This window comes from Branchiostoma lanceolatum, chromosome 7 (assembly GCF_035083965.1).
Source record: "Branchiostoma lanceolatum isolate klBraLanc5 chromosome 7, klBraLanc5.hap2, whole genome shotgun sequence".
Lineage (NCBI taxonomy): Eukaryota > Metazoa > Chordata > Leptocardii > Amphioxiformes > Branchiostomatidae > Branchiostoma > Branchiostoma lanceolatum.
Genome location: NC_089728.1, coordinates 14,071,162 through 14,088,065, shown reverse-complemented (window position 1 = coordinate 14,088,065; position 16,904 = coordinate 14,071,162). Strand labels below are relative to the sequence as shown.

At 44.0% G+C, this 16,904-nt stretch overlaps 2 protein-coding genes across 2 annotated transcripts; one reads left to right on the top strand and one right to left on the bottom strand.

Moving 5' to 3' along the window:
* The first annotated feature begins 477 nt into the window (after window positions 1-477).
* On the top strand, window positions 478-6,025 carry LOC136437789 (uncharacterized). The gene is made up of 4 exons (XM_066432265.1): window positions 478-3,328; window positions 3,575-3,769; window positions 4,447-4,565; window positions 5,382-6,025. The coding sequence occupies exons 1-4, from the start codon at window positions 590-592 to the stop codon at window positions 5,542-5,544; spliced, it is 3,216 nt and encodes a 1,071-aa protein (XP_066288362.1). The 5' UTR covers window positions 478-589; the 3' UTR covers window positions 5,545-6,025.
* A 2,536-nt stretch (window positions 6,026-8,561) lies between these two features.
* Window positions 8,562-16,154, bottom strand: LOC136437788 (carboxylesterase 5A-like). The gene is made up of 10 exons (XM_066432264.1): window positions 15,942-16,154; window positions 15,575-15,707; window positions 13,534-13,732; window positions 13,024-13,203; window positions 12,165-12,379; window positions 11,520-11,718; window positions 11,141-11,278; window positions 10,411-10,567; window positions 9,814-10,045; window positions 8,562-9,113 (listed from the first exon to the last, which is right to left on the bottom strand). The coding sequence occupies exons 1-10, from the start codon at window positions 16,003-16,005 to the stop codon at window positions 8,897-8,899; spliced, it is 1,734 nt and encodes a 577-aa protein (XP_066288361.1). The 5' UTR covers window positions 16,006-16,154; the 3' UTR covers window positions 8,562-8,896.
* Window positions 16,155-16,904: the final 750 nt, after the last annotated feature.

Sequence of the window (16,904 nt, the reverse complement as noted above, 5' to 3'; positions counted from 1 at the left end):
GATGTGTCCCGTGGTAGTAGGTGTGGTAACAAAAGGGTGCGCAATGGTATCATAAGAGTGGATCAGGCCAGCCTAAGGATAGGACCGGGAGCGATATCGTGAGTACAAACCACCGACATTTTGGTTTAGCCTTTGCGGAAAAATTGTTCCTTTGCAGTTTCATGTAAGCATACATTTATACAGACCGTCGACATCACTCCTTTGTTTTACCGGGAATCAAACTTAAGGGTTGAGGGATGTCCGGATGGAATCTTGGCAAGGCTAGCTAAACTAGGCTGTGGATTTTATTTGGTTAGGGCATGAAGATTCCTATTTAGAAACGACCCGAAAGTAGTACAGCTGTCTGTTTTCCTGGTAAAAAATGTCAAGTAAAACACACAAAAAAAGATAATCATTGTCTACAGACTACAGTCAAGGTTTCTGCTGAAGCGCTTTATTTTGTCTTTTATTAGAATACTAGTAGTATGAAAACGTACACCCGCCATTGACTTGCTATATTTCAACTCATTCATATTTAGGTATAAGCACCGTCGAATTTCGCTCAAAGTAAACAAATAAGCCCTGTTCCTGACTAGTCCGACGCACATCGATGACAGAATCTGACATGGCTATGAATACATCTACGCCGTCCAAAGAAACAAGTCATGAACATCATATAAATTCTTTTGACATCACCAACAAGTACCAGCTGGTCCGTCTGGATCCGGGAGAAGAATCTGGATCTTTTCTGCTTGTGAATCAGAGCCTCCTAGCGGAACGTAATGGGTCTGCACATACAGACAAACGGGCTCCCGTGGTTTCCTTTCTGGGCGGTTCAGGCGCGGGAAAAAGCACGATGGTCTCTCTTTTGCTGTCCAACACTCTCCCGTCATCTGAAGGGCCGAACATCGCTGCTGAAAACCAGCTCGAGCCCGAGACAAACGGCCTGTGGTTTTACCCCGGCACGCAACTATCCAAGGACCCCAAAACTCCTGCCTCCATTGTGATCGACACGGAAGCCATGGGTGCACAGGTGCCCCGAGAGGTTGCCAAGAAACTGCGTGATGAGACCATATCCCCTCACTGGCTGCATGAGGTGCTAACGCAGCACGCAGCGAAGAGGAAACTGCTAACGGGGTGCGTCGTTCCACCACTGCTGTACCTCATCAGCGACGTTCTGGTCTTCGTGCACCAGAATCCAACCAACGACAGCTCATTGGTGGACACTCTCGTAGAGATCGGAGATCGTGCTGTGGACGGTGCTGAGGCTACGAAGCCAGCGCTGATGATCATCCAGAATAAATTCCGGGCCTCCACAGACGACATGGATGTTACGAAGCAATTCCTTCGCGACTTCGACCACGACAAGCGACTGTCAATGTACTACCAAGGCATACGGGTGCTTCGAATGCCAAAGGACGATGTTGAATCAATGAAGTCCCACAGCGTGACGTCTCTGAAGCGTCACTTGTCTGACATGTGCCACGAGGTGCCAGGAAGGTTAACTATACAGGCAGCAGAGACCATTGGCCTTCCACCGATTCAGAGCGAGAAGCTCTTTTGGATGCTGGTTGAGAGACTTCTACGCAAAGTCAACGAAACGCTCCATGACCAGAAGCACGCCGCACAAACAGCCAGTAGTATCAGATTCAATAGATTTCCGTCTGATATAACGAAGGGACTCTTGAGGTCGTTGGAGCCAAGAACGAACGGATTCGAAGCTGTGATCGCAAAGTTTGTCGCCCAGCTGTCGGCTCCTGATGTGGAAGCAGACTTGACAGACGGCGTGAGAAAACTCCGAAGACTATACCCTGAATTCGCAAGGAATGCCCTGGAGCTGCTTGCAAACGCACTTGCACTTGACCTTCTTAGTGATGCAGAAATTGTCTCTGTGCAGGATATACAGGTTGGCAATTTTGTCAAAGGGTCGTTTAAGGCTGCGACAAAACTCCTCAACGACTGGTCTCCATGCTCGGTTGACATCAACGGCAAAGACGGCAAAACACACCCGTGCACTTTGCTCTGTCGAGATCACGGTGAGAGTCACAACAACCCGACCGACCTCAAAACAGGCCAAATCTTCTCTTGTTCTTCAAGTTCTTCCTCCCTCCGCTGGCCCGGCCGTTTTGAAGGACAAAATCTTGACTTGACTGCGATGCCAGAATTCATCGCCAAAACAAAAGAAGCAATGGCACCCCACGAAGGTGTCATTTCGCTGATCAGCTCCCAAATAGAACTTTTGAAAATGGTCTTTAACGGTCGTGTCCCTAGTCTGGGGCGTGTTTGTTTCACATGTTTGTCACATGACGTTCACGTGATGATGTCATGTGGCCATGCCGTGTGTACACGTGATTCCTTGTACATGAAAGTCGGAGAAACCACATCTTGCCCGTTGCACGAGTCTTCAACCGGGCGGATTGTTGAAGTCTCACCGGGTGTACTTCAACCCCCGACGCCACGAAACGTCGGCGTTCGGGTGTTGTGCCTAGACGGGGGAGGTGTCAGAGGATTGGTCCTTTTTATGATCCTACAGGAAATAGAAAAAATGGCGGCTTTACACTCAACAAACCTCCGAATATATGAACTATTCGATGCTTTCGTTGGAACGAGTGTAGGAGCTCTCGCATCATGCAGCATTGGTCTAGGTGGACTGAGTCCAGCGGAAGCAATTGAATTTCACTTCCAAAATTCTCCGCGTTTAATTGGTCCTTCCGCCAAGAGAACGATACTGCCCAACAGTATTGTCAAGTATCTCGGCCCTCGCTTCAAATCTGCAAAGTTGGCTATGAGGGCCTTTTTTGGAGATCACGCTTTGTCTAACATCGCTCCAAATGAGAAACATCTACGAGCCACAACATCAGCTGCAGGTTGTGAGGCGAACGCCACAACTCAGATGTCTCAAAGAGGTGAAATGTTATTACGGCTTGACGGTCCTCTGATGACAGGCCTGTCTTTGCCCGTGGTTGGTGTCTGTGCGTATGACGTCACCGATCAATGCGTCACCACGTTCTCCAGCCACGACTGCGACCTGAAGATAGCGGATGTTCTGACAGCCAGTACCGCTGCGCCAACGTTCTTCCCGACTGTCGTCCTGCACCACAAAGGCAAGCAGCGGCGTTTTACAGATGGAGAGGTCGGAGCAAAGTGTCCCGCTGCCGAGGGCAAGAAGCTAGTGGAGAAGATTTGGCCCGACCGGGGGATCGATCTCCTCCTGTCTCTAGGATGTGGCGTGAGACCTGTGGAGAAGGAAACAGAAGTGGGAGACTTCTCGGAAAACCTTCTAGGGTGGTTGGGCTTCATGGCTAACATATCGACCTCCGCGGAGACCATATGGAGAGACCTTCCAAAGGTGTGTGCTCCCTGTGACTTACATCTATACGATCGAGGGAATTTTGGGGTATACAACTGAATGTCGCTTTTTCACAATATCCATCAATTAGGTGGTTGTGTAAACAACCATGTGGACCATCACAGAAGGGGAACGAAATGTCTTGTTTGTTTAGTTGTTGTTTTTTTCGAAATAAGATGAAAATCCTTGCGCGCGTAGATGTCATCCATAAAATTTACTTTTTATGGCCCTACCATGATTCTGTAGGATAACGACTGCTTCGTTCGAATCAACCCTGGACTGGAGAGTGGCATAGGCTACTTCCCGATGGACTCCTTGGAGCTCCCTCGCCTTCAGTCGCTGATCGCGGACTGGCTATCCACCGAACAGGCGCAGCAACAGTTGCGGAGTGTCACCTGCAAGCTGGCCGCTAAGATGTACTTCATTCAGCCGCAACGACAGGTAATGCTACGGTCCCAATTGGAAAAGGGCTTCCGGGCTATTCCGGGGGCAGCCGGGTCCCGCGGTCATTTTAACTCGGTCTTAAATTCAAGCGGGATGTTGGCGGCCTCGCTGCGATTTGAATTCGATTTCTCAGTATTACCCTTGACTTTATAATGGAAATATCATGCAAAACGTACAATTATGACAAAAATAGACAACAAACACACAAAGCGTGTGTCGTTTTTATCTATGAAATGCGCTGAGCGTTCTGTCAAATCGACCGGCCGCAGCGAGGCCGCAAACGTGCCACAGCTTCAGTTAAATACTCGCTTATAAGCTATTGAAGTGAATCCACTTTTACTGAGGGAACGTTTTTCAAAATAATGTCTTCTTCTCTTGTGTGGTGTTTACCGTGAAAAAAATAACGACACACATAGGTATTTAAGGAAAACATTTGATATTCAGAACTTGATTTATTCGCTTGGTTTGTCTTTCATCTACTGTAAACGTTACATGAAAAACAATCTTACTTGACAGAACAAAAGTACAGCTACCGTAGTTTCGTATGGTCTTCTACAACTATACATACATACAAACAAAAGTGGATGCAAATGATTTGATCTCCGTACAGGTATATGAACATATACATTGACGGTCGGACGTATACAATATTTTTTGTTAAAAATGTCATGAAGGTTTCTGAGTGGAGACCAGGACAAGCGAACCATGTACGAATTGTGCAACGTTTGCCACGCTTCCGCTTCACTGGAGAGGACTTCCGGGTCAAGGTCAGCTTGGGGAACCACGAACTGAGGTGCGATACCATTAATAAAACACAATTCACGTTGAATTTTCGATTCGAGTTATTCAACTCAATTTAACTATTAATATTTTCTAACTTATTCTAAGTGACATTAAGTATGCTAACCACCTTTTGGTCATTTCAAAATTTTTCAATACAATCAAACTTGTAGTAGTTACCACCTCTTCACAAGGACCACCTTTCCAATGTGACCACTTTTTGGTGGTCCCTTAAATATTTTTTGCCATTGACACAAGCATTAAGGACCCTGTCCATAGTGACCACCTGTCCACATAGACCAGATTTTATCGGTCCCCTGGATGGTCTTCTTGGGCAGGTTAGCAGGTTTGACTGTACTCTAAAATAGTTTTACATTACAGTAGTTGTAGTTTTTAATGAATGAATGAATGAATGAAGACCTTAATATGTACATGTATTTAGAACATTGATATAGGTCGTTGTGCTGTCCATTGTAATGTCTTGTCTTTGTCAGCAGGGCTAGCCCTTTGTAATAGCAGCAGGCTAGTTGGGCAGCCCTGTCTGTGTGTCCAAAACAGCCAAAACCAATAAATAGATAATGTCCGATTAACCATGATTTCTGTTGTTTGATGAATGGTTATATCTTCTATAGGTCTAGTCCTCATTCCTATATTATTTGTAATCTTTACTGTTGCGATGTAATTCTATATGGGGGGGGGCTTACCAGGCGAAATGTTTTCCTGGTTAAATGATATACTGAACTGAACCGAAGTTTATGCCATAGACGGCTGTGATTTCCTATGCGACACAAAGACACAGCTACGATTAACCAAACTCCATTGTTTTCAGTGCCAGCGCGCTGGAGATCCCCGACTGTCAAGGTGAGTTGGACATCTCCCTCATCTGTCCCGCCAAGTCCTTCACACTGAGCGTGACGCTGTGCATGCTAGGACACGAGACAGACGTGGCCGGAAGCCCCCTGAGAGTCGACGCCACAGGCAACGTGACATGATTGATTGATTGATTGATTGATTGATTGATTGATTGATTGATTTGGCTGTAAAAACAAGTACAGCCAGGACTACACAACTAGCAGAAGGCTATTACAAAGAGTTAGCCATGATGGTAACTGAACAAAATAGAATATTCAATACAAATCAGCACATTGAGACGTTTACGACTGAGATACGACTAAAATACATATGAATGGATACACAAGATACAAGATTAGAATAAATAGAAACTCTTCACTCTGTTTAACCCACGGTCCACTTCACAAACATGTGTGACAGTCTGGGAGTTTCAAGCTAAATAGCATGGGGGCTGAGATGGTGCATTTGTAGATTTGTAGTAAGAAAAGCGGAAAATTTTACGTTTATTGTTCACAACTTTCCTCGCACAAACTTACGAAAAATCGCCGCACATGTTACTATGCAACGATGCTTTTAGAAAGACTAGAGTTACGTTAAAATCAAAACTCTGTAAGAAATGTCACACGCATCTGCTTGTGTCCCAAAAAAACTTTTTATTTGCCTTATCTGTATAACGCTTATTTCCCTAGTGCAACTTTGGACCCTTGTGAATGGATGTACAGTCTTAGTCTCAAAAGGGATTTTCACGTATTAGTCAATCCCTAGTTTGTGTCTGGCGAAAGTGTTTTAAGTATAAGTCTGAGGTTAACAATTGCAGGCTCATCAATTCAGCGACTCTGTGTTGGTTACAGTCCACAGCAGGAAGGTGGTTTACTCGCTAAGAGCAGTCAAAGAAGCAGAATTATCGTCTTATGGACGGGGGTGGGGGTAGGGTTCTATCACTATGCTACTATACTTTATTTATTTATTTGTATCAGGCCCATGGCCCATAAAAACAGACACAGAACAAAGATTTACAAAGCTACACTTACAAATACTTTACATAATGTCGCCAGAATGTGCTATGGCAAAAGCCGTCCGAGTGTACAAGCACTCTAATTATATCATTGTCAGACGACAGCAGGCGTGTTACAAATGAGTAGGTGACCTTGCGACGCCTTGCGTCAAACATGTCGGTCCGGTTATTCACAAACAACCAACTAGTGCTTGTATGCCTGCCGACGGAAAAGAGCATTTTCATTGCGCTGTGGTAAGCCACTCGTAGCTTGGAGATCGCACTCACGCTGTAATTACTCCAGATTTGGGCACAATACATCGGGGAGCAATACGCTGAGAACAACTCACTTTTTACCGCCGCTGAGCAGTAACGAAACCGCCGGAGGAGTGAGTTTGCCCGAGAATAAAAGCCTCTGACGTGAGCTCGGATTGCTGCGTCATCCGAAAGATCAGGGGTAATTATATACCCAAGATATGTGGTAGAAGAGGCATACTTTAAGGCGGTACCGTACAGCATCAGCGGCGGCAAAGGCATACTCATGCGGAAGCGGCGACACGGAAAGTACATACATAGTGTTTTCGATTCATTAAACAACATGTCAATATCCGCTCCAGATAGCTCACAAATACTGATCAGTCTCTGCAACGCTTTAACAGACGGACAGACGAGGCAAATGTCATCCGCGTACATCAAGTGGTTGACTAAGGTGTCCCCAACATAGCAACCAACTCCAGACCTCAGTAGCTCGGTACTCAAATCGGATACATACACATTGAACAAGATTGGTGACAATATGCTGCCTTGAGGCAAACCATTCATAGCGGTAAATGTATCCGAGAGGGTGTGGCCCCACCGGACACAGAATGACAACGTACTATACCACACGACCAGGAATCTAACTAGGTACATCGGAACCCCTCGATCCATAAGTTTTTTAAACAATGTCCAGTGGTTCACACGGTCAAACGCTTTGGATGCGTCCAGAAAACATGCAAATACAGGAGAGCCCCTTTGTCGATAATACTGAATAATTTCTTTGAGGGCAAATATACATAGATCAGTTCCATGTTTCTTCTTAAATCCGAACTGGTTGCTCGGGGAGCATAGGAAATCGTCAAGGTATGTCAATAGTACAGATTCGATAACTTTTAACAAGGGGCTGGCAATTGCAATCGGACGATAACTGTCCTTGTTCGAAGCATTACAGCTGGGCTTCTTCAATACAGGGACAAGTACAACGTTCAGAATGCTAGGTGGCACATAGGCGTGTCTAAGCATAGAGGAAATTAAAAATGAAAGCAGAACGGGTAGTTGGGGCCCGGCGTTCTTGAGATGCTCAGCTGAAATGCCCTGCACGTCACTAGCCTTCCCATTGGATAAGTCATTGATAGCATCACATATCTCTCCAACTGTTACCGTGGTTACATCGCTAACATCGGATTCCATTGCATGCATAACAGATTGCTTTTGATTAGCGGACTTAACCGAATTAAACAAGGAACTGTAATAGTTTCTCCACATATTGGCAATATCTGTAGCCCCCGTGTAACCATCAACCGTGTTGGGAAGATTTGGCTTGGAGCGGTTTTGCGAACGCAGAGCATTCCAAAAACTCTTGCAACCCCCCTGATGAAGATGCATGGCAAGCGCGTCCGCTCTAGACTGGGCCTCAGAGCGGCGACACTGCCTCAGTAGCAGCTTAAATTTCGCCCTTGTTTTACGCATAATATTCCAGACCGCTCCATGCCTAGGACGGCCCAACTGCCGCCAGAGAAGGAAAGCATCTCGGGCGGCTTGATGGGCCTCCTTGACAACGGCGTTCCAGCCGGGTACAGAGTAAGGGGAGGATCGTTTCTTATTAGGGAGAGAAGCGGAGGCGGCTGCATGAAGAGTGTTTATTATCTGGTTGGAAAGGTGAAGGATGGCATTCTTATGAGTATCATTATCACAGTTAGGGTTGTTACAGTGGAGAACGTCATCGGGAATGAGGATATTAGATAGGAGTGTATCAGAGTAGGTTTGGTATACTACAAGCCTATCCTCATTATCTAGTTAGTGATCGCTATTGTTAATAACATACACGTCCCGTGGTTTCCCGATACGCCTAACTACAGTGTATACTGTACCGGTAATGTAGACAATAACCAAGACTGGGAAGACCCAACTAATGATATGTTTATTGTGCAAACAATATGATCAGGAAATTTGAATTTGTAAAAGCGCCCGGGATCCGGAGGTATGAAAGTAAGTATTTTTTTTTTCCATCAGCCAACTCAAACATGTTTCAACACAATAACGTTTGGGTTGTTTTACCATTGGGTGGAATAGGGCTATTATCCAAGCAGAGGGCATGAGTAGGGCATGCTCTTCAAATCAACATGGGTTGCAACGTCACAAGAATGTTTTTCTAGGGAAAGCTTGAAAGATGTATTAAAGTAAAGAACATTAGACCAGCAAACACCAAATTATGGAAGGCCATTATACAGAAAGATATTTCAGAGTTCATCTTTAGAATCTTTGTCTTGTGTTACGTCGTCGGCCATCTCGGGAAGAATTTTGTTCCATAACGTCACCTGACGCCTGCGCAGACCAACATCTGCTGATGACGTCACGTCCAGTTTGAGGTAGGCGGTGACGTCAGGTGTGTAGCCTGGCCAGGAGGGCAGGTCACGTGACCCTGTATCTGGAGCACCGGCCGGGTTCGAAGGATCGCTGGTTACAAAAAGAATATTTTGTCAAAACACTTTGATAGAAGTAATTATCATCAAGAAACTGTTTCTAAACCTCGCGTTATAGACATGATTCAGATTATCATATTTTGTCTCTCAAATGTGTTGCACTGAATAAAAAGATTTTCTTTGTTCACCTTAAATGTTTTTCTTTGTATCATTTTTAAGGTCTATGCATATTTTCCTATGCACATCATCAATACATTACATCGAGCCATTGCGACCTTCTTGTTTTCTTTTCAGATGCGACAAAGAAGGCACAAATGAAAACACTAAGATAGACTAAATGTTTAAGAAATGGTATGTCTTTACCAGAAAGTTTGTGGGACATATTTTCACAAGTGCACCAGTCTGACGTGCCTTAATAGAAGCTGTAGCTTTGCAAGTGAGTGTTTTGACAGCAACGTTAATCCCGCCTTGTCGCAAGTCGCAGTGTTACCACTTGCGTAAAAAACAAATGTACAATGATTAAGATTCATCTAAAGAAATAAAACAAAGCATCTCAATAAAACCAACGAACAAAAGGTAAAAGGAATTACATTGATTGTGCCGCTTTGCACCATTTTGTCAAATTTCTTTTAAATTAAAAGAAAATCGCAATTTAAGGATATTTGCACCGGTTCGCGCCATATTGCGAATGCCTTTCTTAATTTGGCGCAATTAGGCGCAGTCCAGAGCCTCACCCTGTGCGCACAAAGTTGGCCCAGTACGCCATCATGTCCAAACTGAGAAGCGTCTCCTCCTCTGTGAAGGTCAGCTCGTTCCCAGCGTTGTTTGGGTCAGTGAACGCCAGGAATGGAACACCGAACAGAAGAGGCAGCTCGTCCCCATGCTCCGCGCCGGAAGACTTCGCTCCCCATCGGTGGAGTGACAGGCGGTGGCGGAACTCATACAGGTAGACGTTTGCACCTGCGGCTGTGTGATTGATAATAATAATGACGGCATGAAGGCTAATTACAAATAAAAAAGAATTCTCTCGAAGCAGAGGCTCCGCTCCGGCTTGTTTTGGGGCTTTTTGTTGGGCTTTCTATCTTGTCCCGTTTTCTTTATGTCGCCAAGTTTGACAAGCCGGAGCCGAACCTCTGCTTGGAGAGTAAAAAAAAAAGATTGATTGGAAAGAAGAAAAGCACTGACAACATGAGCCATGTGGTTATTCTAACGGTAATGTCAATTACAAAATTTATCAATCTAAAAAGAATAACAGTTTGACGTATGGGTCAGTAACAAAACCATACATTATGGTACATTATGGAAAGAGTGAAAGTGGTGAATGGCGTTACCTGCCAGTCTGTCTGCCATGTCTGTTGTCGGCGCGATGAATAACGTGTCCGACTGCAGGTCTGTGAACACTTTCTCCACCTCCCGTGGATCACGTGACAGATCCGACAGGTACTCCTTCTTCAACTCCTCGTGCATCTCCAACATGCGCGGTGCACCCTTGGTAAGATGGTAGCGCAAGTGTGTTGGATTCTTTTACATGCAGAAGTTGACGCTTGAGGCTAGGCTTACCCCTGAAGCTCCTCCATATGCTACGTTCACAATTAGGAAAAAGGGGCCTGCCGGTTTACGGGCTGTTTTTCTGCGCTTTCGGGCCTGACCCCCTTCATGTCCATGTGAGACACCCTCCGGCTACTGTGCTATTTTTGGACACGGTCGGGCCCCGGATTTTGTTAAAACTCGGAGTTAAAATCACCCCGGGAACCGGTGACAAATAGACGCCGTACGTTAATCGTGTAAACGCCGAGATGTACCCCCGGCATCCGGGCACCAGTGCAAATGCCACCGAAGCAATGCACAGTGAGGATTCTAACATACCACCAATACTTAAGACAAATACTCGAATGTCAGCCGATTCTTGATTCACTAGTATAGGATCGAACGTACATGTAGCTTACGTTAGGCATGGCACTAGGGTAGAGAAAACTGGTTGTCAGGTCTTCTGTGGTGCCTTAACGGTCAAATAAATTTAGTTAGACTAAGGGATAAATGAAATGAGATGATCGAACTTACGCCATAGAGGATGTTTGCGTAACCGATCAGTATGGTGGTGACCTCCTTCAGAGATTTGCCCTTCCCGAACTCAGTAGACATCAGACTGGGTAGAACGTGTCCGAACTCTGCACTGTTCATGCCTAGTAGGTAATCCACCTGTGGTGGAGCAAGGTGGATTTTTGACAGATATTGGTTTAATCATTATAAAGCCAGACGACGTCAACCAATCAGAAGGACCCATTTCATGTCGTTTATGACGCCGTAACTTCATTAACTATACAGTGCCACAAGAGGTGAATAGTAAATCTCAAGTGGTCATATAACACAGATTCTATTAAGTGTTGTATGAGATTGTAGACGGCTTGCGTTTGATACTTTCGCGAAGATCCCAGCTCACCTTTGTAAATTCTCCATTCTTCAGCAGGCTTCTTGGCGAGTCCTTGAGGAACGTCTCGTCGGTGCCCGGCAGGCAACGAGCCAAAATCTCGCCTTTCCGACTTTTCACGAAGTCTTCCGACTCCTTTGATCGAAGACACTCGAGTATTTGTTCGGTTTCCTTCCCATGCCTCTTGCACCCGAGTACTTTGGCCTGGGACCTGCAAAAGTAATAACATGTAAGTCATTAATGGAATAACAATTAAGGTGACACGGCAATCAGATATGATAGACACAGGTTCAAACACACACACACACACCAACACACGCACACACACTGACACACACACTGACACACACAGGCACAGACACACACAGGCACAGACACACACACCACGCACGCACAGACAAACACAAACACGCACACACACAGACACAGACAAACAGATAGACACACACACACATACACATACAGTTTTCATTCATACACACACTCACACACACACCACACCATACACACACACACACACACACACACACACACACACACACACACACACACTGACACGGAGTGGGCGAGATGGACTAGACAGAGAGGACAAAACCAATGATTCACAAAACTTGTAGAAGAACTTTAAGTAGATCTGAGTCGTGGAGTATCACTCACATAAACTCGTTGTGCGGCTTGACATACTCGGCGTGTGGGAAGGACGTGGCCACGCCGCTCTGTGAGATGGCCCTGCGGAACAGTCCACTGCTGACCTGAGACAGGAGGTGGTAGGACACACTGGCTCCTCCACCAAACTGTCCGGCAATCGTCACAGACCCCGGGTCTCCTCCAAACGACTGGATGTTGTCACGAACCCACTTCAGAGCCTCCACCTGGGCGCGCATACCGAACAATAAAGGTAGTAATCTCCAAGCAGATGTTGGGGGTATAGAAACCGCGGCTTTTGCAACGTTTTCTGACAACCGGCCTTTTGGATACTACTCTACCCCGGCAAAAAAAGGAGGTCTGAAAGAAAACGTTACAATTTTGATTTCTACCCGGTCATCTGATTGAGGGTTAGTCTTATTTGGAGGTCTGTGCCGTGTATATGTAGATCCGGAATAAAGCTAAAGGCCTCTTTTCTTTGCAGCAGAATGAGCTTGAAAGATACGGGATACAGAGGAAGACCAGAGGTGAAGAGAAGGCTTTTTTTACATCACGGTTTCTTTAAAGGTCACCTGATTTCAACTTTCAACAAGATCACAGCATGTTCATGACCAGAGACACGAAAACCGTAACTACTGCTGCAGAACCAAGGTCAGACACCAGGAGGCTCAAAATCGACGTGCACCGTTTGGTTCTACCCGCAAAGCAAACATCATTGTAATCGCATGAGCCGTTCTTGAGATATTGCATCGGAACCACACACGTCCAGCCACAAGCGTACTCAGTACCTCCATTTTCATGGAGGTAACAACTAATTAAAGACCACATAAAAGCTAGGACACAGCACTATCATACATGGAAACTGCCGTACCTGATCTAGGAGACCGTAGTTCCCAGGCGCATGGCTGTCCCCAGTGCTGAGGAAGCCGAACGGACCGAGCCGGTAGTTCACCGTGACCACCACCAGGTCCTGATGGGCGGACAGGGCGGTGCCCGGGTACAGGGCCCCCGTACCGAAGGACAGGCCACCGCCGTGGAACCAAACCAACACCTAACGATACACAGGTGACGATTCATGTGGCTTATATCAATGATAATAATTTTGGTGTTAATCGTGTACATTAATCGTTTTACAACAAGTTTGATAAGAAGTATCAAAATATCTAGATTCCTACATACAGTTTTACGTAACATAACAATAAGAGCTATTCAATTTTATTTTCATTAGTTGTGTCTTCGAATGGCGGTCTCCAATACAAGTTTGGATGGAAAATGCCGCCTTACTGCGTTTATTTTTATTTTCCCGTCACTCAAATGACAAACACACAAATAAACAACAACAAAACAGACAAACTGACAAACAAACAGTCCGCTATCTTACCGGAAGGCCGTTTCCCTGCGCTTCTAATGTTGGGGTAAATATGTTGAGGTACAGACAGTCTTCACTGGTAATGTTGTGAGGCGGTTTCACGGGGTAGAACTTAGAGAACAACAGGTCGATGTCCTGGGCACAGTGTGGCCCGTACCGAGTAGCGTCTCTCTCGTCTGACCACGGCTGGGCTGGGCGCGGAGCTTGGAAACTGAAAAATGGTGCAAACTCATAATATTCATTTATTCCTTTTTTTCCACTGAACCATACATGAGACAGCAAAGGTTGTCCAACTAGCATGTTGCTATATTTACCTTCGCCGAGAAGGTTATGCAGAGGGTAGCGTTTGTATGTATGTGTGTGTGTAATGTACAGCATAACTCGAGAAGGCTTAGATGGATTGTCTTGATATTTGGTAGGTGGGTAGGTCTTGATGAGACTAGGAAATGATTAGATTTTGGGTCCCCTAGCGGCTTGTTACGGTACTGCAGCGGAACTTCCTGTTTCAATATCTCGTGTTCTGGACAAGCTATGGAACTGATTTTTGAGTGGTAGATAGCTCTTTGGACAGAGAGTAAGTGGTATAGGTTTTGGCCCCCTAGCGGCTTTTTTGGAACTGCAGGAGCAGGTTTTGGTTCAGATTTTGAAAGGGAATAACTCAAGAAGGGCTTGATGGATGGTTATAATTTTTGGTAAGTAGATAGCTTGAGTGATGATGTACATGATTAGATACTTATTATGCAAATCAGTATCTAATTTGCATAATTAATGAGGAAAGTTTATACATCGGCCAAATTCCATGACAGGACTCTCAAACATGTGACATATGTAACTGAAGAAGAGAGAAATATTAATAGATATCAATTATGCAAATGAATACCTAATTTGCATAATTAATGAGAAAATACTATAACTCAAGATGGGCTTGATGGATGGTAATGATTTTTGGTATGTAGATAGCTTACGTAATGCTTTGTATGATTGGACAATAATTATGCAAATCAGATTTTAATTTGCATAATTAATGAGACAACTTTAAAAACCTGCTGTATTCCATGATATGACTATTGACATATGTGACATTTGTTACTGAGGAATTTTGATAGATTAAAAATATGCAAATGTAGGCCTAATTTGCATAATTAATGAGAAACTACTATAAAACCATACAGGTAAAGGATGGCAATTTCATACTTGTGTCATTTGGAAGTTATGTGAATGTGAACATTGTTGAATCAAATTATGGTAATAAGGACCCCATTTGCATAATTCATGATAAATGTTACTTTGTTAGCATAACCTTCTTTGTTACGCTCATACTTTTGTTCTTTGGGTGAAGAAGATCAACTGGTATGATTTATAATTGATGACAAACACCCCTGATATGTCAGTCATAAAGGTTACAATCATATGGCGAAGGTATGAGGTCGTGGAACTCTAGTTGCCAATGGCTAACCTTGCGACTGAAAGACACAGCGACATATACACAATAAGTTACAAGGTATCGTTCAGCCTGGTAACCACCCCATCTGGGGCTCCTAAGTATCTTACGGTGCTGGGAGTGTTGTTCGACTGCGAAGGTCTACCAGGACACTTCATAGAACGGTAATAAGCGTTATTCTAAAAGGCCAACTGGAAAGGTAGACTGTCAGAAAACAGCTTTGGCTGAATCCTGTAAATATCCCTATGCCTGCCCGTGAGAATTGTTACCAGGCATATGATCATTTACTGATTAGATTAAACTATCTCGAGTTGAAAAAAAAAAACACACCGGCAAATTGACTCCAAGCGATCAACCTACTAAATTATACCATATTTGAAATATATTTTTCTTGTTGAGAATTGTAACGTGATGCACAGTATCAAATGGACAACAAACAAGCATTAACACATTACGATACTGACGTGGTGTGTACGTGCTGTCCAATATGGATTCAATACAGAAAAATTGCAACAAAAATATCAACAACAAAAACAAAACCAAATAGAACTGCACTGCGGTAGCACAATAAAGAAACCCCGAAAGTTATTATGCGTATTGTTCCCTTTTTACCGTAGTTCGCCCTCGGGAGGAGTAGCATATGGGACACCCAGGAAACTGTAGACCGGTTTGTCCGGCAGATCTGTCGAAACCGTCGCCGTACCGCGCAGTTTGCCGTTCTTTGTAGTCACTATGGGGACATCGGCTGGGATGAAGTAATAGAATATATTTTTCTTTTTAATTTAGCTGCAAAGCACGCTTTGTCACCCTCTGCACATTTCTTTTGATAAGTCAAAGACAGCATATTTCAATTTTGATTACCCCATATCTATTCCAGCGTCAGTGAAAAACAAATGCATTTAAAAATGCCTTAAATATTCTACCAAGAATCTATCAATCAATTAGTAGTCAGAAATCTTTGAAAATCTGTAAAACATACCTGCCGAAAGTCGGTGTGTTATGACTGGAATTAGTAACGCTGCCTTTAAAATAATGGAAGACATCGCCGCAATGAATTAATATTGCTATCGAATGAAACAAATGTATGTGACGATTTTCAGTAAGAGAAAACAAAAATGTCCGTTTGGATCAACGGCTTCATATGCTCAGTACGTAGTAGCCACGTGGACTGTTCACATACGTGAATGAACAAAATGGTTGTGATCCCTCGTAGAACAGTGTAACATGTAGTGTAAATACCACGTGGAGGACTTTGTATTGGGCAGGTGCAAACTCAGACAAATGTTTACCTTAGGCGCGCCGACAGACAACCACATGTAGGATTCCCACAACCCGACTTTCTAACATCGTCACGTCTACTGAAATTGATGACTTAGAACAACAAAGGAAAAACAGTCTTTATTTTAATGATCTTTAATGGCAGACGGGTATTTGGTGAAGCCGGCCTCAGAAGGCTTTGAATTAGACTTTTTAGCGCAATATTATCACCTCTTTTTTTTCACACAATAATTTTGTTATCGATATCATCTAAATCCGTGAAAAGTTATGATAATCTGAAATAACATAATTTTCAAGAGTGTTTGATGACTCTTGCATTTTGTTTAAAAGTGGCCGTGACAAAAATACTAAGATGGGGAGATGATAGAATCAGCTGAAATTGTGACAAAGAAATAACAACAACAACAAAAAAAAAACAATTGAAAAATCCCGAATATGAAATTTCAGATCTAGTATCGTCGTATTGTCGGTGCAAAGTTCGATGAGTTGGTCACCGTACGACAAATATGACGTTTAAAATGTTTCTTCATAATCAGGTGCTCCGAATGATGACGTATTGCTATTAAAAAAGCTTCATGTTCATCATTCCAAAGTCAATCAATCATCATGTTTGTGTGTGTGAAGAACAACACTTGTTTTTTTTTAGTATTACTTGTCTTTCATT